This window comes from Calonectris borealis, chromosome 10 (genome assembly GCF_964195595.1).
Source record: "Calonectris borealis chromosome 10, bCalBor7.hap1.2, whole genome shotgun sequence".
In the NCBI taxonomy this organism is placed as follows: Eukaryota; Metazoa; Chordata; class Aves; order Procellariiformes; family Procellariidae; genus Calonectris; species Calonectris borealis.
In genome coordinates, this window is record NC_134321.1 from 16,455,596 (window position 1) to 16,482,561 (window position 26,966).

General features: G+C 36.4%; 1 protein-coding gene across 1 annotated transcript in view; it reads right to left on the reverse strand.

Moving 5' to 3' along the window:
- Positions 1–26,966, reverse strand: part of CACNA1D (calcium voltage-gated channel subunit alpha1 D) — a 205,188-nt gene that overhangs the window by 121,803 nt on the left and 56,419 nt on the right. Inside the window, exons 4-7 of the mRNA XM_075158487.1 lie at positions 11,631–11,770; positions 6,622–6,764; positions 5,045–5,197; positions 3,895–4,091 (exon numbers count right to left, since the gene is read on the reverse strand). Of these exons, the coding sequence (XP_075014588.1) occupies positions 3,895–4,091; positions 5,045–5,197; positions 6,622–6,764; positions 11,631–11,770 (633 nt within the window). The remainder of the gene's footprint in view (positions 1–3,894; positions 4,092–5,044; positions 5,198–6,621; positions 6,765–11,630; positions 11,771–26,966) is intronic.

A 26,966-nucleotide genomic window follows, 5' to 3' on the forward strand; every position in this document is an offset into this window, starting at 1 on the left:
TAAAATTTGAGCTAGTAATGCAATGTCTGTCCATAAAATTGACTTAGTAAAATTCAGTAGCCACTAATACAGTTGCTCCATCATTGAATCAACTGCGCTGGCAACCCATCACATAAAGCAGTTTGTTTCACAGAGGCCCTGGCCATCTCTCATTCACGTTACAGTAGTGTCAGTGTGTCAGATTATTCAAGTGTAGTAACTCAAGATAACTTCACTATGGTGAAAACAAGAAAAATTAAATGTGATAATTTTGGTATTCATGGGAAAATTGGGGGTTTTACTGGCAAGTACCACTGCTCATTATGTGTGTTCCTACGTATCAAGTGAAATAGCTAAAAATAAAAAGCAATTCACAAAATACATGTTTGCCATTAATAGACTATAAATCTAGATGTTTGAAAGACATGGAAAAAAATCTAGAGGCAGATATGCAAATGCAGACTCAGATTTTGTAATTCTTGAGTGCTTGCTAGCATAAACTGAAAATGAGGCAAAGAATACTATGCTCTCAGCTTTAGAATGCGAGCCAGAGCATTAAAAACTTGGGCACACAGAGGCTGCCACTTTGCCAATAACAAGGACTGCATGGGGATCCAAAACTAATAGCATAAGCCTTCAGCTAGGGCTAGAGAGCAAACAGAAAGGACTGTGACTGGGAATAAACACAGTTCTGATATAAATGGAGAAGATGTACAGATGTGCAGCCACAAACATATTCTATGGTTTGGGAACACATATGTTGCACTGATTGGTGAAAACAAGGACACTACCCCTTAACCTCTGTAGTTAAGTCTAGCATTTGGCACTCAGGAGTCGCATTTTTTGTGAATGAAACATGTAATACATGCTATCCAGTGAGATACACGCAAGTTAGAGAGTTTTCTCTTAGTAGCCAGATGAAGACACTTCAAAAAATAATACGACATATGGGATTCAGATGCAAACTGGTGAGCAGCAGAATATCCATGTGAGTCACCAGGATCTGAAGGGTGCCTAGCAGTAGCAGGATCAAGCCCTCAATCTATAATAGATATGCATAAGAGAAAAACCATTATTGATGTTTGGAGAATTTTTAAGCAGAGTTTACTGTTGTTAACCAGGTGATAACAAGCTGTGCTAGTGAGTCTTATCGGAAGCTGTCATTTTCAGCTGTCATTCTTGCTAACAGAATGCCACATAACATGATGCAAAATATTGCACATATTTCACCCACTCAGATTACACCTGCTAGTGAGATAAGCCTACGTAGTTAATTTTACTGTTCACACAGTGACCAAATGGAAATCAGAATTTTGTGCAGTTTCTAATATTTGTGGGTTTGGTTTTATTTGTTCATGTTTCATATAAAATTCATTCAGTCTGTGTATCATCAACAGATTTCTAAATAAAAAGCAACCCACAAAACCCATGCACCTCTAGCTAAAATGGCTTCCTTAGATTCTTTGGACATTTTTATTGCAATCTGGTATACCCCTAATGTTTTCACAATTTGCAATTCAAACAAAATATTTTCCAATTTTTAGCTAGCAATAGCTAAATCTATCTCAGCTTAGTCCAGAGGTAAAATATAAATTGTCATTTCTCTTGTCCTCAGCAAGTAATTTCAACTTGACAATGGGCAATTTGTTGATATACAGATACAAAGAATCCAGATCTATTATTTAATTATATAAACGTCAGTTAAGAGAGATTCCAAAGCTACCTGAATATCTGACTTTGATTATATTTCACTAGGTCAATAAATATTTGCTTCTCTGTCTAATAATCCCAGTATCATTTGTAATAAAATGAAAACTGACACCTGTGTACCTGTAAGTATCTTCTACATCAGGAACTCGTTACAGAGAAATAAATAAAATAACTCATGTGTGCAGTTTTGAATTTTTTGATTTTTTTTTAATTCTCTTATGCCTTGCATTTTGTCCGATCATGACAATATTCAGCAGCATCCTATTTTAATGGTTTTATTTTTTGTGCTGTCAGTGGAGACTCTACAAAGATTTCTTAAGATGCATCAGATCCATTAGCTCATTAATTCTTAGGGGAAAAAAATGTTTAACGCTAAGCCACTCAGCTTAAATTGTTTCTATATCTTTTGTAACAATCATATTCTAAATACAGTAATTCCCCAAAGTTTTTACATTAATTTTCTTTGACAAAATTGGTGACAGTTGGAGGAATTATCAGGTATTGAAATGTTGGCATACTTTTGCCTTGAAATATGTTAAATATGTATTTTTTTCTAGAGAATCATGGCAAACCTTCCCTTTTCTTTCAGGAGGGATAAAAATAACTGTCATCATCACGAACACAAACCCTATAAAGCACATACTAATTCTACATTCACACAGTCTCTTTCAGAAAATTAGGAAGAGTTGGTGAGCAAAACCCAAAGAATTGATAAACCTACACTATGAGAAACAATACATTAGCCTACATGTAGCTATGCATTATTGTTAGACTCTTTAGTATTGAAGGTTTGCATGTTTATAGCCAATTTTGTATCTCTGATAACGGAAAGGGGAAGCAGAGATTCATATTTTGCCAAATTTTTTTGTCTTTCAATCCTAAAAGAATGCCAGTTTACCATCTTAATTATCTTTAAGTGACATTATCTTAAAAACATCTCCATATTCTATATTCTAGTATCACAGATTTTATCTGAGACTACACTCTGGTGTTACAGGTTTTTTAGCAACAGCATATTTCACCTTGATTTGCAACAAACGACCACATAAAATTAACTGTTCACACACTGGGTAATACTACATCCTTAACTGCATCCAATACTCCACAACACATGTGCTGTTAGTAGATAGTCCCACTTGGCCAGACAAACTTACAGGAAATAAAATGTGAGCTGTGAGCAACACAAAATAGAGTATAGTTCTGGTAAGATACATCTTGAGATAGCTCATCCATTCTTAACAGCTTGCTAATAGTGATCCTTACTCATAATCAGTTTTCTTCTTTCATAAATATTGTCCAATATTTGAACTGTTAGAATTCTATTTGTTGTAAGGCCCTAATTGCTGCAAAGACTTACTGCTGAGTACCGAGTAGTACAGAATATTCTCATTGATTTTCAGCACCTATGGTAGGTAGGTTCTGTCACAGACTTCTTGAATGACCTTGGACAAATCACTCACATCAGATATTAGGTGCTTAAAGATTCACAAAAAAAAATGTAATGTCCTTAGATTGGAAGGGGGTTAGGCAGAGAAATATCTACCAGTACATTTAGGTGACCCTAGTCCTTTAAAAATCTGTGTGTTCTTTTTCCTCCATTCTCATTTGTAAAATCAGGACTAAATATATCTTCAGTTTCCCAGTTTGTGCCCAGTTGTTGTATGTTGTCTGTTTATGTTGTAAGATTGTGGAGGTTCCATACCTGATGTTAAAGTAGCATTTAAAGGTGGGGACTTATACAGTTAGGTTTTCTAATACCTTTTGCTGCTTCTACAGAGACAATGTCAGGCTCACAGGTCTTGTGATTTGTTGTTTCTGAATGGTTAACAAACGGTTTGCAGTCCCCATGGCAAGCAACGACAGCTGAGAGCTTGCTTTGTTCTAGTTTATGTTAATGTTGTGTATACTTAAAAACCATAGGCTTGCACGAAAAAATGCTAGTCCAAAAGACATAAATGTAATATTACATTTATCCAAATGGAATAGGCAAAATCCCCTCAAATAAGCAACGAATAAATTTCTTTCTAAAATGTCGTCTTAGCCTGAGGATTCCAGCAAGATGCTGTGACTGGAAAACGTATGCAGCTGAGCTCATCTCCTGCAAAACTCACCAAGATTTCCTGCTGACAGTATTGTAAGATACAGCTTATTTCTCACTTGAACATTGTTTAAAAGTAAACAAAGCTCAGTGATTTATGAACTTACCCAGTATAACACATCAGTCCATCCTTCCATGGTTATACACTGGAACACAGTCAACATCGCAAATGCAAAATTATCGAAGTTGGTTATGCCTCCATTTGGTCCAACCCATCCACCCTTACATTCAGTGCCATTCATGACACACTGACGTCCATTCCCTGAGAATGCACAAGGTGCTGGATCTTCTTCAACTAGTATATCTGAAAATTGACCAAAAAAATCAGAACTTTCAGTTCTCAAATTTTTGTGAGTTAACTCTTTGCATGAAGAAGTATCAATCCTGTTGGAAGGTAAATCCAGATATCAACCTGAGAAATGTCAGAAAGGCAACCTGTGGAAACTTCGGAGCTTTTAGTGTCTCTCACATCTGGGCCTTACAGCCCTAAAATAGGCTAATCAAAACTGAATGTATAAAAGAGCTCGAGTAATTACGCCATGGAAAGAAGCATGTAATAATACAACTTATCTTTTTAGAATCTCCCCATGCTAATCTTTTTTTTCTCTTCATTGCTGTTTCTTCACTTCATGCCACTTCATACTAACATACAGACCACCAAAGAAACAGGTCTGGACCCATTCCTACATACAGTCTACTTCATTACTTAGCTGATAGAAATGTACCCTTAGCCATCAGATACTCCATCATGATGGAGTATCACTCCTTCAAAATTCTCCCATAACACACACTTTCATTTCATTGTTTCACGTGGATGGATGAACACTTTTCTTTCGTTGCTCATTTCAGAACTGAACTTCTTACCACACTGCGACAATCTTGAAGGAGAGACACTGCCAGATTGTGAATTCAGGAAAGTATCTTCCCTGGAATAGGACTAGCTAGCTCTTCAGTAATCGGACATTGGAAAAAACTATTGTCCCCTTGTAGATAGTCACCCTTACTATTTTTACTACTGACATTTCAGTTACACATTTCAGAAACGAAAACTATTCAGAGCATGTTCTAGTCTCTAACTAGTTTGCATTGTTGTTGTTTTTTAAGTTTAATGCACTCTTCCTAAAATTATGAACCACAGTGAAAACTGGAGTTACAACAGTTTCAGTGCTTTGGCCCCTGTTCCATTTCAAAGTGAAATGCCACAGACTTGAAAAATGAAATTAATCCCTTATTTTAGTCAACAGTTTCATGACTTACCTGAATCAATAAGAAAACAAGATTTGTGCATTTTTCCAATAAAAAGTTCCAATCCTATAATAGCATAGATTATGATTACAAACAATACCAAAAGGGCAATATGGAGGAGGGGGACCATGGCTTTTATAATGGAGTTCAGGACAACTTGTAAACCTAAAAGAAAAAAAGAGGATACAAGATATGAACCAGACTTCTATGTCTTGCCTTACCAAATTTTCTATAATTGTACGTTATTAGAAATTGATGATACAGGCATGCAGAGTGCATCAGTTTTAAAAAAAATTTCTACTGTCTAGAGCCACAAAATATTCCTGTAACATAAAATAACTTCATAAGAATCTAAAACTTTGTGCTAAAGTTTAATTATTTCCTCTGTTAATAAGGTCATGCCATAGAAGTCAATGCTTGAAACGTGTCACAAGAATTTATGGTTTTTTAGAAAGAAAGGGCATGTAGTTAGTGTGTGGCTGTAGATCATTTTATATGACCTTTAAAAAGTTCTGGGCTACAACCACAACGTTGTGGCAAGTCCTGAGAAAACGTACGCTCAGCCAATCGCAGAACTGTATTTTTGGTCTGAAGAGATAAATAGAGTATAGTTACCTAGGAAAACACATTTTTTCTCTGAACAAACTTACTTTTTCATCATTTATCCCTCACATCACTTTCAGAACTACTTCTTTTTTATTTTCTTTTCTCCTTAATTAAAATATTTAGCCAAATTTTGGTCTTACCAAAAGAAGCAAATCCCAGACTAATGAAGCTGCCATGTACCAATAAGAACTAAATATAGCTCATTTTAATTTTAATAGACTTCCTTTCTGACATTTTGTAAGACTGCTTCTTTCTTCACTGAAGTTCTTTTGCTAAATATATACCATCACAATCATTTCCATGTAACAGACTATGATATAATAAACACAGCATTAGGATTCTTCTTTTGAATGTCTTTAAAAGAGCTGAATTGTAAGCCACGAACCTCTTATTCAGCCCAAATAGCTTCAGTAATTAATAGTGTATTAAAAGAAAACAGGAAAGATAATCAGAAAATTCAATTGCTTTCTTTAAATAATATTGTTCTACTTTTTAGGTTCCCTAATTTATCCGTTAGCTCTACTGAGATAAACAGAAGGCATTCATGTGCATTGGAGGAGGCAGGAAATATGAAATGTGTAATGTGCTTTGGCATACACTTACCAATATATAAACTATTTTAGGACCACCTACACTTTCAGATCTGCAGGGTTTTAGAATAAAAAAAATCTGATTTATTTTTTTCTGGTGTATTTGCATTTTAACATGTAATTTACTTTTATATGAAGCTTCTAAAAAGGAAGTGTATTCCCCTGTCTGCTTATTGAACGATGTAAGAAGATCATACACTGAATGAATTCACAATCCTTTGTTCAACTTGAAATAGGGTATCATTCATCTTGAAACTCACTTTATATACATAACCAGCTAACAAAAATCAACTTTATATTATCTCATTTCTGTTAGTGTCTGGAACAAGAAAGTAAAATAATCAGATCAGTTACAGTATTCATTCCAAAGGAATTAAATAGAAAAGAGCTTACTGGGCACTCCTGATACAAGCCGGAGAGGTCGCAATACACGAAAGGCTCTTAGGGCTTTGACATCAAAGCCACCAGGTTTGCCACCTGAGTGGCTGCCACCTTCTGTTTCTTTGGTTAATTGTTCCAATATTACACTAAATAATCTAGAAAATGAGATGAAGGGTAAGGTCATCATCATCCATTTACCATGCAATCAAAGATACTATGAAATTACTTGAACTGCAGATAATTCTGAAAAGCTGTTCAGCTGTCAAAATGAGAGGTATATTTACACATTAAATCATGACAGGAAGAGTTATGAAGTGCAAGAATTTCTAATCCCTCCAGAGAGCGATGATCACACAGTATCCAATAAATTAGCATTCTGCTTGTATACACCATCTGCTATTTTTAAATAAATGAAGCTACTTTGCCACTTCTTTGTTCAGATGTTTTAGCTGTAAGGTTTGGAGAATTAGTCTTCTCTTTAGAACATGAAATAGATAATCACAAGAAACCATCTGTTTTAATTTTGGTGGAATATATGAACTCCAAGTGACACTGCAGTTCAATATTCTAAATACAGTCAGCAAAAACTGAATATATGAAAAATAATTAGAGTCCACAACATTTAATAATACTAAAAGGATTTGTTTCTTACACATAATATCTTTGAGGATAAAAATATTCCCAGATGACTCATTTATTATATTGTATTTCTTCACTGCAGAAATGAGCTAGTCATTCATTAGAACAGTTTGGAGGACAGGAGTTTTATTTTTCTTTCCCACTTCTAGCAGCAGTTCAAAGTGATGCAAGTGGTTGAAGTGCAAAGTAATCTTAGGTTTATTTTAGTCTGGACCTGCATTTCAGACACATGGTTTTCTAGACTATGGCTAGACCATGCAAACCATATTAGCCTTTGCACAGAGTCTGTAGTTCAGTAGTTGCAAAACTGAACTTCTCCTGAAAGGATTATCAAGTCAATAGAGTTGTAATCCTGAAAAACGTTTCACACTTGTAAAGGACTCCTGAAACATGCAGGTTTTTGGCTTTGTCAAGAAAAGTTTTCACAACTCAGATTCAACTCCGTCATGCTGGATAGTTGTTAGAAATAATCCAATATTTAACAGGTTGCCCCAACTTGAACATTGAAGGCCTTCTTCTCTTCTCCCAGTAAGCAATTGACCTGTATCAGTCAATACCCATCCCTATTCTGCTTCATTCTCCTCCAAAGTGAAACCCAGCCACGAAGACTACAGATCTTAGAATGAACACCAGCAACCTACATACTGCTATAACCATAGAAATCCAGACATTTAATATTTCAGGTCCTGATTCAGCCCTGTAATTTAATAGAAGCATAATTCTAAGAAAATGAGCCATCTCAATGATTTCAGAGCAACTATTCATGCTCTAAAGGTAGACATGATTAAACAGACTTCTGAATCAAGTCCCAAATTAAGAGAAGCTGTTTTCAGCCTATCAGTCCATACATCATTCAGAAAATTTAAGGGCTACAGGCATAGGAAGGTGCTATGAAAGCTTTCTCTACCAGGACCTTCTCTCACAGAAGTCAATGGAAATTACGTGGCATAGCATGCAGGCAAGTAGTAGACTGCTCTGAAACTAATTCATACTCTCAATGGTTTCAGAGAGAAGTGAGAAAGACAGGAGGAAACACCATATTCACAGCTATGTCTACAGCTCTGTCATTTTATGTCTATCCTATAAAGCCATTTAGGTATAAAACCATTGATCTCCTTTATTACTTTTAAAATTGACATTTTTTTCCCCATAAAGTTTACCAAGGTTTAAATGCCAAATTTGATTTTGTGGGGAAAAAAGTCTCTATACATGCTTCCCTTTTGCTATTAGAGCTTTCTTTTGGTATAATTAAGATTCAAGCATTTGGACTGCTACAGTTTCTGCTGAGAAAGCACGTGAAGCAAATTTCATCTAATACATCCAATATAGGACATCACGGCAGCTCTTTCAAAGCTATTAAAATATTAATGAAATTTCACAATCAAACTAGTCAAATAAAATCAGGTCCAGAAGTGATTCCATACCCACCTTGGGTTATATATGAAAATCAATTTTTCACTGGGCTTTTAAGTATTAATTAAATAAATGGACTCATGCTTGCTTATTTGCTTATGTGGATTGTATTCTTAAAAAGAATTGTATTCTTAAAAGAAGAAACAAAAATACTGCTCACAGTTTTGTCAGTGCGTGACATGTTATGAAGGGTCCACCTTGTCTTCCAGGTAGACTGATGACAACCTACACAATAGTTTATATTCCAAAACTTTTGGTTTTGAGGTAGGATTTAAATCTTTGTGTGATATTTTAGGTATTTGATAAGATGTAGTGCTTTTTTCTTCGTATTTTCCTTGGATTCAGTGTGAGCATTTGACCTAACTACATTTAGCCTCCAATAATGAGTGTTTTATGAGTTAATGGAAAATTTTTTAGTTATCATGTATTTAGGACACAGCCAAAGATAGAGGTCATGTTAATTAGACTGCTCCAGGGTTACTGTAACTCCATGGTCACTTGACAAGAGGGAAGAGGTCTATTCAAGTGACTGCCTGGCAAGAGAATAGAGCTCTTATGTGTGATAGTCTCCACACCTGCCCACCAAGCTTCCCCTTCAGGCACAGAGGCCAATCTGTTGAGAATGACCTGACCTGATGAAGGATCTATTTATATACAAATTTTAGTGCTGGACCAAAACTGCCCGAATGCCAAGCAACTGGCCCAAATACAATCTTCTCAACAACATTTACTATCTCAGAATCAAATAGTTATAAATTGGGTATTCATACATTCACAATACTTGCCCAAATTTAATAATGCTTTACCACAAATTCCTTTACATTAAGGGAAAAGAAAAAGATGCAAAGTAATGACGTGACTTAAGAGCAGCACACACACTAATTTCTGGTCTTTTCAATTACAGACAACACTTGATATAGTTTGAACTTAAAAATGAAATTAGAATTGATAAGGTCTTCTTTGTAAGCCAGCCACAACATACAAAGTTATATGTGGATAATGTTCTCCATGTGCTATTACCAGTAAATGTTTCCAGTAAACAAGATTTACAGTACTGGAAATTCCTTCTTTTTTCTTTCCCCTCAATATAATCTCCTCCATATTTAGGGTTTTGGGGAATGTATGCCTCAAGATTAATTCCCTAGATAGCCAAAGGTAGGATCTTCTAAGGAACTAGCACAACCATTGACACAAAGTGCTGACAAAAAAGCCAGATGCGTTATTCATTATAAGCAGGTGCATAATGTAAATGTGGGACATTCCACTCCAATGTAACCTGCATAAGGCCCAAGCAGTCCCTCCCTCCCTCCTCTGAGGAGCAGAACAAACTCTCCAGGGTTTCCTAGTACAGCAAGGCACACAGGGTAAAAAAAAAAAAAGGCATTTTTAGCATACATTCTCCCCCAGGCATGGCGGCCGGTCACGAGCACTGTTCCCCAGGGCTCAGTTTTGGGGCCGGTCCTGTTCAGTATCTTTATCAACGATCTGGACAAGGGGATCAAGTGCTCCCTCAGTAAGTTTGCAGATGACACCAAGTTGGGCGGGAGTGTTGATCTGTAGAGGGTAGGAAGGCTCTGCAGAGGGACCTGGACAGGCTGGATCGATGGGCCGAGGCCAACTCCATGAGGTTCAACAAGGCCAAGTGCCGGGTCCTGCACTTCGGCCACAACAACCCCAGGCAACGCTACAGGCTTGGGGAAGAGTGGCTGGAAAGCTGCCCAGAGGAAAAGGACCTGGGGGTGCTGGTTAACAGGCGGCTGAACATGAGCCGGCAGTGTGCCCAGGTGGCCAAGAAGGCCAACGGCATCCTGGCCTGTATCAGAACTAGTGTGGCCAGCAGGAGCAGGGAGGTGATCGTGCCCCTGTACTCGGCACTGGTGAGGCCGCACCTCGAATCCTGTGTTCAGTTTTGGGCCCCTCACTACAAGAAGGACATGGAGGTGCTGGAGCGTGTCCAGAGAGGGCAACGAAGCTGGTGAAGGGCCTGGAGCACAAGTCTGATGGGGAGCGGCTGAGGGAACTGGGGTTGTTTAGCCTGGAGAAGAGGAGGCTGAGGGGAGACCTCATCGCGCTCTACAACTACCTGAAAGGAGGTTGGAGCGAGGTGGGGGTTGGTCTCTTCTCCCAAGTAACAAGTGATAGGACGAGAGGAAATGGCCTCAAGTTGCGCCAAGGGAGGTTTAGATTGGACATTAGGAAAAATTTCTTTACTGAAAGAGTGGTCAGGCCTTGGAACAGGCTGCCCAGGGAAGTGGTTGAGTCACCATCCCTGGAAGTATTTAAAAGACGTGGAGATGAGGCGCTTAGGGACATGGTGTAGTGGGCATGGTGGTGTTGGGTTGACAGTTGGACTCGATGATCTTAGAGGTCTTTTCCAACCTTAATGATTCTATGATTCTATGCCAAAAATCACATATATATGGGGCCCGATGTGCAGCACCCGAAAAGAAAGTACTGAAGCGTCAAATTTTCCTCAGATTTCACTCAGTTAACTCTGTCTCCCCTGACCACTCTCCGCCACTTTGAAACACGTGGGTTCTCCCAGAGGTCTTTGTAGGACAGATGAACTCCACATAAGCACAGTATACACATAAATGAAAAAATGACATAACATATGGATCTAAACAGATCAACCTTTATCACATGGGAAGACACCCAGAGTTCACCTTGGAAAAAATCAGACGGAAAAGATTCTGCAAGACAACAGCCAAGGAAATTTTTTGGCAGAACTCATAATTCCCTGGGAACTTTTACTATAAAGCTGATTGTGCAACACAGCCTGCAGCCACAGATAGCATTGAAAACTCTTAGGACTTTGTTTCGAATTTTTCACCCATACCAGTTCATTCTTTTACTCCAAAAGAATAGAAATCAAGCATAGGCCATTACTCACAGCCAAACAGACCTACATTTACCTCACTGTAAAGAAAATTTCAAATTTTTGTATAATGAAGGATAAAGTTACTTACCCTACTACTACTATTACAAAATCCAATAAATTCCATCCATTTCTAACATACGCATTGGGGTGTAATAATAATCCATATGCTATAATCTTCAAAAATGTTTCAACTGTAAAAATTATCAGGAAGGCATATTCTACTTTTTCCTGTAAAAGACAAAAAAAGCACAATGAAAGACAGCATAACTTAACAGCTCTTTTACCAGTTAGAATTTGCAGTAAGTGGGTAAGTTGTATTGATCAGGACTAAGGAGATACAATATGTCATGACAGTTTATTTTACAGGTTTTAATTGCAGACCACTTTATGATAGCTGTACTGACAAGGTTATTATTACATAACTGAATGAGATTTTCCTGTTTTGACATTCTGTGAGAGAAAAAGACTGTTTCTGCAAACATGGAAGTATACTGTACCTTTGCTTAAACAAATAGTCCCATCCAGGTCAATAGGATTCTTTGCATTCATTAAAACCAGAAAATGCTGTATAACAGGGCCCTGGATATATCTTTAAAAGGTACACAGTGGTATACTTTCACTATTCATTACATCAGCCTTTATTTAATTAGGACCCACAGAGTTCTACCTAATAAGGGAGTTTGAGAGAGTGTTATCCCATACTAAGGAGATTCAAAAAGTTATAAGCTATTTAAGAGGGTTTTCGTTTAATTTTACAGTCTTGCAACTTTTTAATTTTGATGTGGAAGTTTACATTGACTTACTCTTCCTTCCACATCACCAGATTTTCTTTAAATCACCCTAATACGCTTGAAGAAATTTTAAGTTAATATATCACCACCTTGTATCATTGAAGCTCCAACTTCAGATTAGTTTCAATGCTTTTTTTTAAACATTATCAGTTCCTTCATTTTACCAAAATTCTTACTTTAAACAGAGTTATACACTGAATCTCTTTTCCTAGCTAATTGGATAATATATTTTTTGTGGCTTCTTCTTTCTATAGTAATAGCATATTTGATTTGGATAAATTGTAAAAGTCACTATCAAAACAGATCAGTTAACACATTTGTTCTTTTTACCTTCAAAAATCATCATTTCATCACTTTGTATAAAACTTTTAGTTATCTGTTGCTTTGCAAATATTAAAGCCAATAATAAAAGACACAAAGAAAATTATTCATTTTTTTAAACTTATTCAGGAACACATGATGTTACTCACTTATCATACACAGCTTTAATTATATGGACTATAACTGCTCAGTAAGGATTACAACCTCCTACTATCATATACTCAAAAACAGCACAGACATTACACACAAAACTATTTATTTGCTATTTGTTACACAGCTTGGCACTTTCGCATACAACCAAACAAAAAACAAGCCTTGACTGTTTGCAATTTAAACAAAGATGTTTATATTCTCATGTGCAAAGTCTTTAATTTGGGAGGCTAGATTTCTTTTCCTCGTGAAAAGGCCATTTAGGGTTGGTTATGTATAGGATGAGATGTATCCATTTATAAATCTGACACCGGTGTCTTAATAAATGTAGAGGCTTATCAATAAACTACATACTCCTCTCCAGGTCCTCATCTCCAACAAGCAGCACCCCGGGATCACTATGAGAGGTAAGGCTTTCTCCTAGTGCAAAGCAAGGATTCCTGGATCTCATTCTCTACTCAGCTCAGTCCCATACTCCTGCCTTTTTCCTCTGCTTTGAGTACACTTCATAAACACTGTCAATCTTCACCCAAGGCATCTTCTCCTCAGCTGCGTTATATTTTGCATGAGATCCTCTGGCCCAGTGAAACTGATGGACATCCTCCTTCTCCTCACTCCCTTCTCCAGATTTTTTTCCTAACACATACTTCAAAATTGTCCCCTCCACTTAATTTATCACCAATAAACTGGAACAATTACTGGATAACAAGAGTGAAGTGGCCTCACAGAAGAAATGTGAATGGTTTGTGCACCAAAAGCCATCAGATTTCTTTGGCTAGAGAGCACCACAGAGGTTACAAAAAATATGAATTGTCAGCATTCCTGAGAAACATACCGAAAAAATGCTTAAATTCAAGCAAATCCTACCATGTACATATTTCACAATAACAGCTATTTCTGTCTCCCTGCATACAACTAAGTCTGCAGCTTGGACATATAAAGATAAATAATGTAAGACAACATAAGGAAGATAAAAATATTGTGGTTGGCATTTGCTATGGGCAAAATATATATCAAAATCATAGTAAAGAAAAGGTCAGACAAAAGAGAGAGAAAGTTTTAAATATGCAAAATTTCAACAGCTTCTTTATGTAAAGGGAGCATAGGACACAGGATGGGACCTTCTGGGCCAAAATGAACTTTTGGGTCATCGTCTCCACTGTCCTGTTATTACAGGCAAATATGTAACTTAATTCTACCCATCAACCTACCAGATTCCATCCTAAAAAGCATCTTTGCCCTTCACTGCTCCCCTTCAAAGAATGTTCTAATGCTCTTCTGCTATTTGGGCTAGGCACCTGTCCTAGTCCCAGTGTAACCTGCTTAATGGTCACATACCCTTGCAGTTCATTTTAATGTGACAGTTCAAATCTAACAACTCTATCCTACCACTTAGCATTCACCTTTCAAAATAATATTTGTCTTGTTTCTGTTAATTTTATTTCCCTTTTATGGAAGCAGGACTGTTTCTTATTTCCTAAGCAGTATTGCAAACCTTCTATTCAAACAATATGGGATGTAAGACAAGCTCTTTTTTTAAATCCTATGGTGGGCTTAAGGTCAGTGTGTGTCACTTAGCAGATGGACCGTAAGAACCCTTGACATCTAGACCAACAGGAGCCACATGAATCTCAGCAAGGATAAAGGTGAAGTTCTGCACCTCCAGTTAAATAATCCCACATCAATATGGGATGAGAAAGGACCTGAAACTCACAGTGGGCACCAAGTTAAATATGCACTCAATGTTAATCAGACAAATTCCGTATTGGGCTATATTAGGAACAGCATGGTGACCAGATAGAGGGAAATTATTATCCACCTCTACTCAGTGCTGTGAGGCTGCAACACTACTATAGATGCAGGTCTCTTAGTTCAAAAAGGTATTGAGAAAGTGCAGACTCCAGTGAAGGAAAGATCTCGTCTCCAGCAAGGAGGACCTCCTCTCCATCAAAGAGGCGGCTAAGCAGAGGTCTAACAGTAGACTACAACTACTTGAAGGGGGATTAAAAAGATTATGAAGCCAAACGCTAAGTAGCAGCACATGGTAAAATAAGGGGAAACAGCCACAAGCTGCAGGTTTGAAGGTTCACAGGATGGTAAGAACAACTTTATCAGAAGGATAATGCAGAATGGGAACACGCAGCTTCAAAGCAGGAAATTTTGAAGATGCAGCTAGGCAAAGGTACAGCTGACCTGATCTAGTGCTGGCAACAGTCCTGCTAGGAGCTGAAGGACTAGGTAACCTCCAGAGGTTATCTCTCTCCCAGTTAACAGTTCTGTAATTTCTATTATTCTGATATGATTCTGATAATTCTTACATGATCATAAGGAAAAGTACAGATAGATTCAGGGCATGCAAAACTACCTACACCCACTACACATTCAACATGTAAAAGCCCCTCCATTCTATATAATGTTGAACACTGGGAAAGTTTTCCTTCCTTTCTGTGGAAGAATGGACGTGTTTCCTTCCATCCTTGTTCCCTGCTGTAAAGCATATATATGCCTGGTTCCAGAATTCGCCCCTAGAAACATATATTCATAATGGATACAAGATAGAATCAAGGATGCTATTAACAGGGCCAACGGCACAAGGGAAAGATGCTTTATAACAATAGCCACTGGGCAATCCAAGAGCCACGATCTCTTGAAAACCTTGAGAAAAGGAACACAGATATTTTTATACATCTACAACCAAAAAGGCCTATTATTTTCCAGTGTTTCATTTTTCCTCCCTTACTCCTTTCCTTCCTTTCTTTTTCTTTCATGCTCTCGCACACTCACTTTTTTTTTTTAAATCACAACTTGTGTGTTCCACAGAGACCAGATGAATGACTTGGCCCAGTAGTTAACTATATTCAAAGTACAGGCTGTGCTTTCTTTACAGACTGTTTTTTTTTTAATAAGTAGGCAGCCAGCAGATGTTCTAACACAAACTGCAAAGTTAACAACCTGCTCACCCTCAGGAATGTACTGGCCGTCCCTTCTCACACTTCTGTAACTTCTTCCCAGTCACTATGGTCATCAATTTTTGCCTCTGCAACCAAGATACATCTGTAGGCCATAAGTCACCTAGTATGTCCAGAACTTAACCAACCATTACTCAAGAGTAAGTAAAGTTTAATCTATCACACCATTTTCAGTATTATTGGAAGAGTTGCAGAGATAGGGTTGCTATGTAAAAATAAATCTAAAGCAGCGCAGGATAATTTAAAAATACAGACTGAAGACTGCATTTCTAACAGTTTGATGCGCACATTTAATTGCTTTCTTTCTCTAGAGTGGAGAAAACCATCCCTGCACATCTTAGATTGTTCAGAGATCTTTAAGTGAACACTTTACTTCATTAAAAATGGAAGTAGGAACACTAAGAAATAAGACAACCAAACAAAAAAAATAAGGAAATACATAAGACTGAGTGACTGCCTGAAAAACAAAATTTGTATTAAAGGAAACTTAGAAAACAATTTTGGTTTTAAGAAATTGTAGAGATTAAATTAGAAATTGTACATAATTTCAAATATCTATTATTGCATTTAGTTCTATATTGAATCACAAAAGTAGCAGAGAAAAAAATTACAGCTGTAAATCTAAAGAAGATAGGAAGCACAAAAATATGTCTGTATTAACTAAGGATCTAATCCTATGGCTGTATAGATTAATAGTAATTTGTTCACTGATTTGATACCACACAGAGCTAGTTCATCTCTCTTTACAGGGGGCTGATTCCTGCAAGGCTGTCTAACACTTTTGTTAATGTTGCTCAAAATCTTCAAGTCTCAGCAATTTTCTTCTGAATATATGATGCAACAACATGGCTGATAAGATACATTGCTTTTCTGATAGAGATCAATGAGCTCCACTTTGATATTGATCATGGAGTATAAAACAAAGACTGAATCCTTATCCACTGAATTTCAGTGAAGTCATTAGAACTTCATTTTCTCAGCAAAAAATGCATTTGCTTTCTTATTTTAAGTAAATCAGCTTAGCAGAAACCCTGTTGCTCAGGAAGAAATCTTTTTTTTTCCCCACTCTAGCCAGATGGTGTACATTAGTCATCATTTATTATCTTCATATTTTCAAAATCTCTGAAAGAAATATGCAAAGCTACTGTTACATGTTGTAATGTGATGCACCAAAACTCTGCATTTAACTTAAGATGTCTCACAAGATAATTGTTTCAAAATAAAAAGTCATTAATTTGCAAAACCTTAATCTATCATGCTACGTAATTAAGTCTTCTCATATTAATTTCTACTCCCTGGGCATCAGAGATCAGAACTATTTCTTAACTGGGGAGATACATTTTTGCATAATGTACTGATACATACATGTATCAGTAAAAACTGCTTAGCAGATTAAGTGACTCAATTTAAGCGAAGTAACCAAACTGATCAACTTTCTCCAGTTTAGACACACACAAAACCAGATACTTTGACATTCTTGATTTGGAGACTACTAATCAATCACGTGCTATTAAGTAAGATGTGTGACTAATGCCTTGAAAACATACAAAGTCATTTATCGTTTTGGCAAACAGCCATTCTTTCAAATCCTGCCACTGGGAAAACACAACATTTGTAAGATAGAAAAGTAACTGAGTTTTGAATTTCAAAACATAGTAATTTAATTTTTCACTTCACATACCTGTATTCCCTGAAAACCATTTGTGAGCTGCACCACAATAATACTAAAAAAAGGAAAGTAAACCTATTTATTCCTACATGTGGAAAATGTTATAGCAGTTTTCCCAATATAGAAAATGAAATAAACATGAAATCCATATACCTGGCAACAAGAAAACAGCACTAAAGCTTTACTTTGTTTCTGCTTTTAAAGCTGATGAAATAATTTACTTCCTAGATTAGACATGGAAATTATTCTCCCTTTATTATAAGAATGAGAATTATTTAACACTCAAGAATTCAGTGATAACTATTGGGTTAACTATGTCTTTAGATACATAATAGCAAACAAGGGAGAGAGAGTTTGAAAAACAATGTTTTAAGGATTTGTGTTCGAGCAATCCAATTAAATTATGTTGCATCTTCCTGATCAGTCCTGATCCACCTGAGGAAATACAACTACTGCTCTCAATTATGTCAGATGTCTGCATTAGTGTTCTTGTAAGTGCAGCTTTGCTTTTTGACAGAGGAGCTCTGCAGCAACTTTAGAAAACATAACTACATACCCATAATTATACTTTAATACAGACATGGGCCAATAGACATAGTTTCCATACTTCAAGTGCACATGATGTTCCATGTACACAAGACCATTTTATGTTTGACCAACAATGTCCCCTAACCTTAAATTGCTTCCAGGACACCCTCATCCCCACATCTGAGTACGAAGAGTTGGACAGACCTCCGAATTCCTGAAGACTAGGATTCCAGTGTGGAAAAGGAGACAGCTTGTGTAGACATTGTATTTTAAAGAATCATTTAACTGCTCATACGGATTCCACTTTTGGTGCCTAAATTACCTCTATGTTTTTAGTCAAGTAGTAGCATTCCTCCTTAAACAGTAAGCGCTCAACAACTCTATCAAAAAGGCACCCCATCAAGATATATATGCTAAAGAAAAATGGTTTACAAAGGTGTGGACAAAGATCTGAGTAGTTCTTTCCAGAATTCAGAAATTCAGAAGGGATTAGTGGGAAAAGTACTGATGTGGCTAAGCCACTTTCATATATTAACTTATAATATGTCTTTATGCATTCAGAAGCCCGTTTTGGGAAACTCTGAAAATACGTTTCCTAACCCTGGTGATACTATCCAGCAGTCAGAGTCCAAGCACGTTCTTGAACTGACAAAAGTAACTACCGCAAAAAGTGTAAGAAATTTAGCTTTAGTTGTGAAAGTCTGGAATAATAAAACTGAAATGAATACATTGGCTCACATGTAAAATCCATGGCAACTCTGGGCAGGAATTTGGCGTTAGGCCCAGAAATATTTCCAATCTTCTGAGGCTCTTTATAGGACATCATCATACTACCACAGATCCAGATGCTTTGGCAGTAAGCACTGGTTCATCTGATAGCAAGGTTGATACTTAAGTCAATACCAAATGCAAACTCCATATTTAGGAACAGAACTAAGTAGGTGCTACACACCATAAACATTCTTTAACCAGTTTTATACAAAACTGAAGGGATTTCACATTCCTAGTACCACTGCCAAGCAATGAATCTCACCCACAGAATTTTCACTGTTTCCAAAGAGGACACAGAATCTTTTCATCTCATTTGAACTGTGAATTCACAATCACTTGGTATAGCCCCAATTAACAGCTCCAACCTCAAGATCTCAAGCAGGCATTTATGCTTGCAAGAAAAGAATGTGCAATAGGACATCTCAAATACTGAGCATAGCAAATGAACAAAATGGATGTGCAAGCTATACACTGAAGTGTAATTAAGATTAAGCATAATTAAGTTTCTTAAAGTCCTCTTTTTATCAATGTAGTCTCTGAATAATTTACATCACTGAAATAGTATCTCAACCTTCAAAGAGAGTTTTAGGTAGCCTATAGTAATGCCTATACTTTCATCTGACAGATTCTGGCAGAGATAGATGAATAAGCAGATCATGTTTAACACTTTCATTACTTTTTTTCATTATTTCCTATAATCGTTTCTTCTAAATGCACTGTAGACGTGCATTTCATCTTTGAGTGTGATTGCTTCTCATATTTTCATCATGTTTTTTCCACTTTACCTTGTAAATAACACAATAATGGAGATACAATTAAACACCTCAGTTCTGTAAACAAGCATTCGTACAGACAGGAAAATGTTGCATCCAAATGACAAATTTTCATACTGATTACAGGCATCTGTGTGGATCCGTGCTGGTTTTGTTCATGTAAAAGTTCTATTTAGTACATATGCTAAATACATATTTTCTATTCGTAACATTAAATAGGAAAAATCCAAGTTCTTTGTCTACTTTTTTCCTATGCTATATTTAGGGGGAACTCACTCTGCTCTCTGATAGGTAATACAGAGCTTTGCTGAATAACAGCTAGGTGGAAACAACAGATATATCTATTCTGTATGTACATTATTAAATACACTATTCACACTCTCTTACATACTCTTATAGAGGCACAGACTATCTTTCTGTTTCATATTGTTCTGAAGGAACAAGGTAAATGGCACAGTTTTGGAAGTTTGCTCATAAATTACTAAAACTGTAACAGACCCCCATAAATTTACCATCTACTGAAAAATTATCAACAAAGGAACAATGAACCAATCACTTTGCATTGACTGTATACTTGCAAGGTGTGAAAGGCATGTTTTAGAAATGCTAATAGGCAGCGACACGTGAGTTTCAATCCTAAATCCATACAACTCCTACTGAAGATTGAGCACAGTATGCCAAAGAATCTGAATTGCACAACAGAGAGCAGGCTAAGTAAGCAATAAAGAATATAACTGGAATAGAATCCAAATTACTTGGGTATCTTTCTGCCACCCTCTAATTGATGATATTCAGGAACATAAGGTCAGCAAAATAAGGAAAGTAGAAAAGACAATATTTATGTATACTGTCACATTGTCACATAATTTTACCTTACATAGTTGACCAGAGCCAGCATCAAGTGATGAATTAAACCTGCATCTAGTCATGCAGTCAAAACAGCATTAAAGTAATGATAAATATATTTTGTTACTTGCTAGCAGTTTTATTTATTTGTAAGAGAACTAGAAACTGAGGGGCGAGAATGTTACTAGGTGTCAGATACTTCAGTGAACATTTTCAAATTCTCTGAGAATTTATAAACTAAGAGAATTTTCTAATCCCTATAAATTTACCTCTGACCATGCAGAAACCCACGAGTAGAAAACAGACAGGAGCACTGATAGCAGAAAATCCTTTACTGAATTTTTTTTTATATATATATATGTTGGAACTTGGAAAACTTTCAAATATTACAAGACTAGTAACAAGCCCACTTTTTGTGTTCAACAAGTGTTTCTTAGATACGGACTTCCTAGAACATTCAAAGAGAAACTAAAATACAAGGGCAAGGTGGGTAAAGAAAAATCTCCAAAATCCAAAATAAATTATTTTTCCTTCAAAGAGAAAAATTAAAGACCAAAATCTCACCAATTAAATCAAACTGTAATGCATTTCAGCATTTCAATATGAAATATGGAAGAAAAAAAATCTGCTATAAAAATACTCCTATGTGCGCTTTCCCCCCCAGTTTTCAGTGGGCACATATGCATCTTCTTGCTAACCGTACTCAAAAAAAACTATATTGATACTATATACATTTCTTAAAAAACTCTCATAAAACTGTAGTGTCCTGGTTTCAGCTGAGATAGAGTTAATTTTCTTCCTAGTAGCTGGTACAGTGCTGTGTTTTGGATTTAGTATGAGAATAATACTGGTAGCACACTGATGTTTTAGTTATTGCTAAGCAGTGCTTACACTAAGTGGAGGACTTCTCAGCTTCTCATGCTCAGCCAGATGCACAGGAAGCTGGGAGGGAGCATAGCCAGGGCTGTTAACCCAACTGGCCAACAGGGTATTCCATACGACGTCGTTCTCAGTATATAAAATGGAGGGAGTTGGCCAGGGGGCAGCGATTGCTGCTCGGGAACAGGCTGAGCATCGGTCAGTGGGTGGTGAGCAATTGCATTGTGCACTTGTTTGGTATATTCTTTCATCATTATTATTATTTTCTCTTCCTTTGCTGTCCTATTAAACTGTCTTTAGCTCAACTCACAGGTTTTACTTTTTTTTTTTTTTGATTCTCTCCCCCATCCCACCAGGGGGAGGGGGAAGGGTGAGTAAGCAGCTGTGTGGTAGTTAGTTGCCACCTGGGGTTAAACCACAACACATAGCCAACCTGTTCAGGTGATACTTTAATAGGCTGGATTTAAGCCTATCCACTTTTTCCTATGTCCATTTTCTGATTGCTTCATAGTTTTCCAATCTGTTTATTTTGTTGACTAATACAGTTCTGAAATGTACAAAAGAGTCATTCTCGTATGTCGGTTAATGGTCACTTTGTGCTCAGCTTTTATGTAGGTGACGTTGCCAAATCAAAAGTCTATCCCAACAGCCAGATTATTTTCCAGGAGATACTTCATGCAAGCTTTCTTCAAGTCGCTCTGAAGGAATGTGGCATACCAAATGAAAAGTGGGAAGACAAAAAAGGTAACATTTTTGTGGGTTAACTATTCATTGACAGCTCTATAATGTTCCAGTGCTGTGTTTTAAGAATGCCAATGACTTTCTGTAAAAAAAGATTAAAAAACAACATGGAGAACAGATTGGTTTTGTAGTTATGTTCTGCACTGATAATGTCAGCTGGGAAACAGAACAATGACATTCATCGAGTAGGTGGTTTTTGTCCTAGATTTATCCATCTGATTGCAAATCTAATTTCTACTTTGATTACAAAACAACTGGGTAAAACCGATAGAATAGTTTCATTACAGTAATTTACTCATTCTGTCAGATATATGACTACAGTAGCTCTTTGCCTTTGTCAGTTTAAAAACTACAGAATGATTTATTAAAAACCTACCCAATGGGACAGTCTGTTCTTCTAAATACCTTTTATCTAAATACCTTTAGCAGGATAAAAACTTTCATTATGGAAGGCTAAATAATTCAGTGTTAGTTTGGTTTTGGCGGGGGGGGGGGGTGTTTTGGTTTGTTTGGGTTTTTTACTACGGTGTAGAAGGTTGAAGAAATCCCAATGAATAAGGCTTTCAAAAACTCAAACACACACACAAGATCTGTATCTACCATATGAAAGGAGGACATAGTTAGGTCTATTTATTGTAATTTTTCTAATCATCCTTCTCAAGTTTCAAATGGCAGACTCCTAGATCAGTTGTCAACTAGGGAGCTATGTCCTACACCTGCGGAGTACTATTGCCTCCCACAAGCCAGCAAGATCAAGAAAAGAACACTTTCTTCAAATCCTCTGCTTTTGTAGAGCAGTCAACTTCCATGACCAGGATTGGGTCTTCTGTAGCAGAACAGGCTACAGAATTAAAGTATTACAAAAAAATCAACAAGGGCTTTAAAAAACTACTACATGATGTGACTCCCTTATATTGGGATAACAATACTAAGAAATTTGATCAGAGAAATATGTATTTAGTTCTTAGTTTCTTGTTTAATATTTCCTAACATCAGGAGAAAATATGATTGTAAATAACAAGTTCCACTGTGAAAGATCTAATGCCTTTCTGGTAATGACATGCTACATGCTCTATCATCTCTTTGGAATTTTTTTCTTCTAGGAAGAATTTGTTAACTACTTGGATACACATTAATTTACTTTATATTTGTTAGTAGATAACATGCAGTACTGCACTACAAAAGATAACACTCAAATAAGTCTAGGAAGACTGCATTACTCATGAGCGGACAACCTGCCAGAGCATTAGAAGTCAAACCATAAAAATGTCAACAGCAATGATGTTAATGCAATTATTTTCAACTGTAGGAGAGGGCAGGATGGAATACTCCTTGTAGACTGTTCAGAACAACAATGTGGAGAACAAAAAAATGCATTTATCTAAACTGACAGGAGAATGATCTGCAATATCCACCAAAATGCTAAAGCACAACTTTATCCTCAATTGTCTCAGTTTGCTGAAGAAGTTCTTCCTAGTACTTTTCTTCTCCTGTGGTTGTTTTTGAACCAAATGGTTGAAGTATCTTTTTAATAAAAATTTTATTCTGCAATCATCAAAAATCAAAGCTTTTCCACTGATAAAAGACTTTGTTATGAAATAATATCGTGTAGTAAACTCCAGATATGCAAAATTTAATTTGGCTGCAGAAACTGGCATTTCCCCGCAGCAATAAAATGCAGGGAGATTCCCATTTTGTGTTCCCAGTAAGTATTTGGATAACTATGAAAGGGAAGACCTCTGTAATTCTTTCAACTCAAACAGAAGGCTCAATGAACATGAGAACATTTTCATTATGCAACTGAGGGTCAGATTGCTCTGGCCATTCTATAACCAAGAAAATGCAGATCTGTAGAGAAAATAAGAGTTGCAAGGAGAAACATACTCTTCTGCCATGGTAGTGTTCAATGGAAGCCCTTTGCTCCCTAAAGTAAATGGACAGTAGCCTGGACATACATTGCAAACAGAGCACAAGGAGAATAAATATTAAGAGGTGGAATGGCTCCCTATAAATATAAAGGAGCTCCAAAAAAAATTCAAAAAATAGCACAGCTGAAACACCAAGTTTAGTGATAAACAAGTCCACAAACAAGATCAGTGATATACCTGTTTTGATTTCAGTTGTGCTCAGGTACAATACCGGTCCACTCTTCTGGAAATTCATTAAAAAATGAAAACATATTTAGCTTGGCTCTAGTAAAAGCACCATCATAAAGCCTTACTCTTTTTTTCATTCTAACCATGATAGAAAAGTGTTCAACAGAAGTAACAATAAATGTACTAATTTTGAAAGAAATAAAGACATGGAATACTACTGATAGTCATTGCTAAAGTATCAGGAAAACTTGCCACAGTAAAAACAAACCTGAAATAACTGAATAAATTTGAAAAAATATTTTTTGTTCACTTCCTGTGATCTACAGATCAAACCTTACTGATAAAAATGTTCAGCTTCCGATAGAAAGGAAAATATGAGTCTGCCTGCCCTGAAGCCAAATTTCTTTCTTCTCTATGGATGAATCAGTTTTCCTTCTATCTCACGGAATGTTACTAACATTAGTTAGTGCCCCTCCAATGGCTGCTAAAATTACAGCTCCAGATTCTGCAAATGACTATGCATGGTTTTTTTATCACCTAACCAGCCATAATATCTAAGGCAGTAAGCAAAAGTCTCAAACACTTCTAAGTGCATCCTTGTAATTTTAAAATTACAACGCAAAATAATTTTATTCCTTTCATTCCTACACCATTTGGCAGCACAGGAGATGTATTTAGGTTTTGATTTTCTTATTTCATTTTCCACACAAAACGCTATTTATCAGCAAGATTATTTTGTTATTCTTATTATTCCCATCTGAACTGCATCTAAGCCTTTTTTTCTATATTCCCCTATCTGGAATATCAGTTTTGATTTCCAGAGAATTCACTGTCCACAACAATATATTCATAAGTGCTCTGTCACTGTTTCAAGTTCACTTCCATTACCACTATAAGACAGTTTGAGTATACCAACACCTGCTTTTTCTCCACCTATAAAACTGCTCACTAGCTGATGTAAAATGTCACAGTCCCTGTGACTTTCTCCCACCTATTCAGTGAGATAGCCCCTAAAGCATATTTACAAATTGTGTTCTTGAAAGTAATTACATAGAACAAGAGTTATTACTTCCCTTTTGGAAAAATTAGGCTTTTTCCCCTAGAGAATTGGAGTCTCTACTACTTCCAAGTAGGCAAGAAAAAACTATTATTTTGATCAGATACAAATCGCTGAGAGACCAAGAGCCAAAAACAAAAAAAAGTTTTTTCTCTTTCAGTTATATGCACAGAATTTCAAAAACACGCATTTGCTGAAGATGTTCATGTGTGGTCAGCCCTGTATTTTTCCAGCTTTCATGTACTTCAATACTTGTAAACATGAAACAGCAATCATTAGGAATTCCCCAAAAGCTAGGCTAATTTAATCTCATGTGCATTCTATACAAATGTGTTCATGAATTCATTTTAGATATTCTGATGCTTTTTTATATATATACACAACAGAACTTAATGATTCTACTAACAACCCTCAGCCTACCTGGCACACATAGACAGTCCGTCCAGATTTTCCCATTTTGTTGAGGAAAGAGGAAGAGTTGTTAGGTGGCATGCAAAGCCAAAAAGTCAAATTCTATGTATTGCAACTAAAAACAGTCAGGTACCACTAGTACATTTAAGTGAGGACTTAAATGCACGAACAGCAGAAAAGAAATTCCATTGAGTTAGTTGTGAAGCTTCTCTTTGGTTTGATGGCATGAAACACCATCATTTGTTAAAAATACATAAAGAAAATTACTGACATAGTAGCAGACATCACCTCCAGAAGCAGGAGAAAAATTGTTATCAAACCTAAGGTGTTATCTTTTGTCCATGCAGGTAGGCTATAAGGATTAGGCCACAAACTCCTTTTTTATTTGACCTATTCTAAACCATTTATGTTATCTCTCTGGTATCAGACTTACTGCTTACAACAATGGAGATACTCAGATTAGCCCCTAAATGTTCCCTGTTGCACAAACAAACAAAAAAAAGACAACTCTTCGTCAAATCTAGGGAATCTGATTGCCTAAGTGAGAACATTTCACAGCCAGAATAGCTGAATTGAAAATGCTATTAGACTCCCACTGTTTCAGTGATTTGAAGAAAGCTCTAAAAATTTTATGATACTATTTTACATTTTAATAAGTATAACAACTAAAATACAAGTCTTTGTACCTTTATGGCCTGGAAGTTGCTGACAAATGGAAATAAGTTTATACTGCATATTGTTTTTTAAAATAGCTATTGAAAAATTTACAAATATTTTCACAATCCACTACTACACCATCAAATGGCCAGTTAAAATATTGGAAAAACTGAGGTTTGAAAATTAGCCCTTACCATGGGATGAAGACTAGAAGGAATTTACCCTACACAGCCTTAATTCAGAATCACTTTGGAATAAGCAACCATCATTTTTTGTTCTCTTTTGATAACTGGCAATTTTACCCTTGCAAGCTTTCTAGTGTGATTCCACAATACCAATCCCTTGAATTTGAAAAGAGGGTCTTCATCTTTGCAGAAAAAATGCCCAATACTCTGCAAAGTCCTCAAAGAGAAACAAAATGCTTTAATTAAAGCTATCTTTTGCTTAGTGCTATTTCTAACTTACGATTTGCCCAAGGCACTGTTTTACTCGTGTTTCAATGGAATACTTAGCACAGCATGAAATAGATGGCATCTCCTCTGTAGCAAAAGTGAAAGGTTGACTTCTGCCCTGGGCATCTTTTATTCTATGTGAAAGCTTAGAGGTAGAAACTGAAGCATGATAATTGAACCTTGAAGGAAAAAGTAGTGACATTATAACAACTGCTTTTGTCAAGTGATAAATATCCTGTTTTGTGATATATTTAATTTGTAAAAATAAACTGATAGCTGATAGTGTTAATAAACATTAAAGGGAGTTACACCA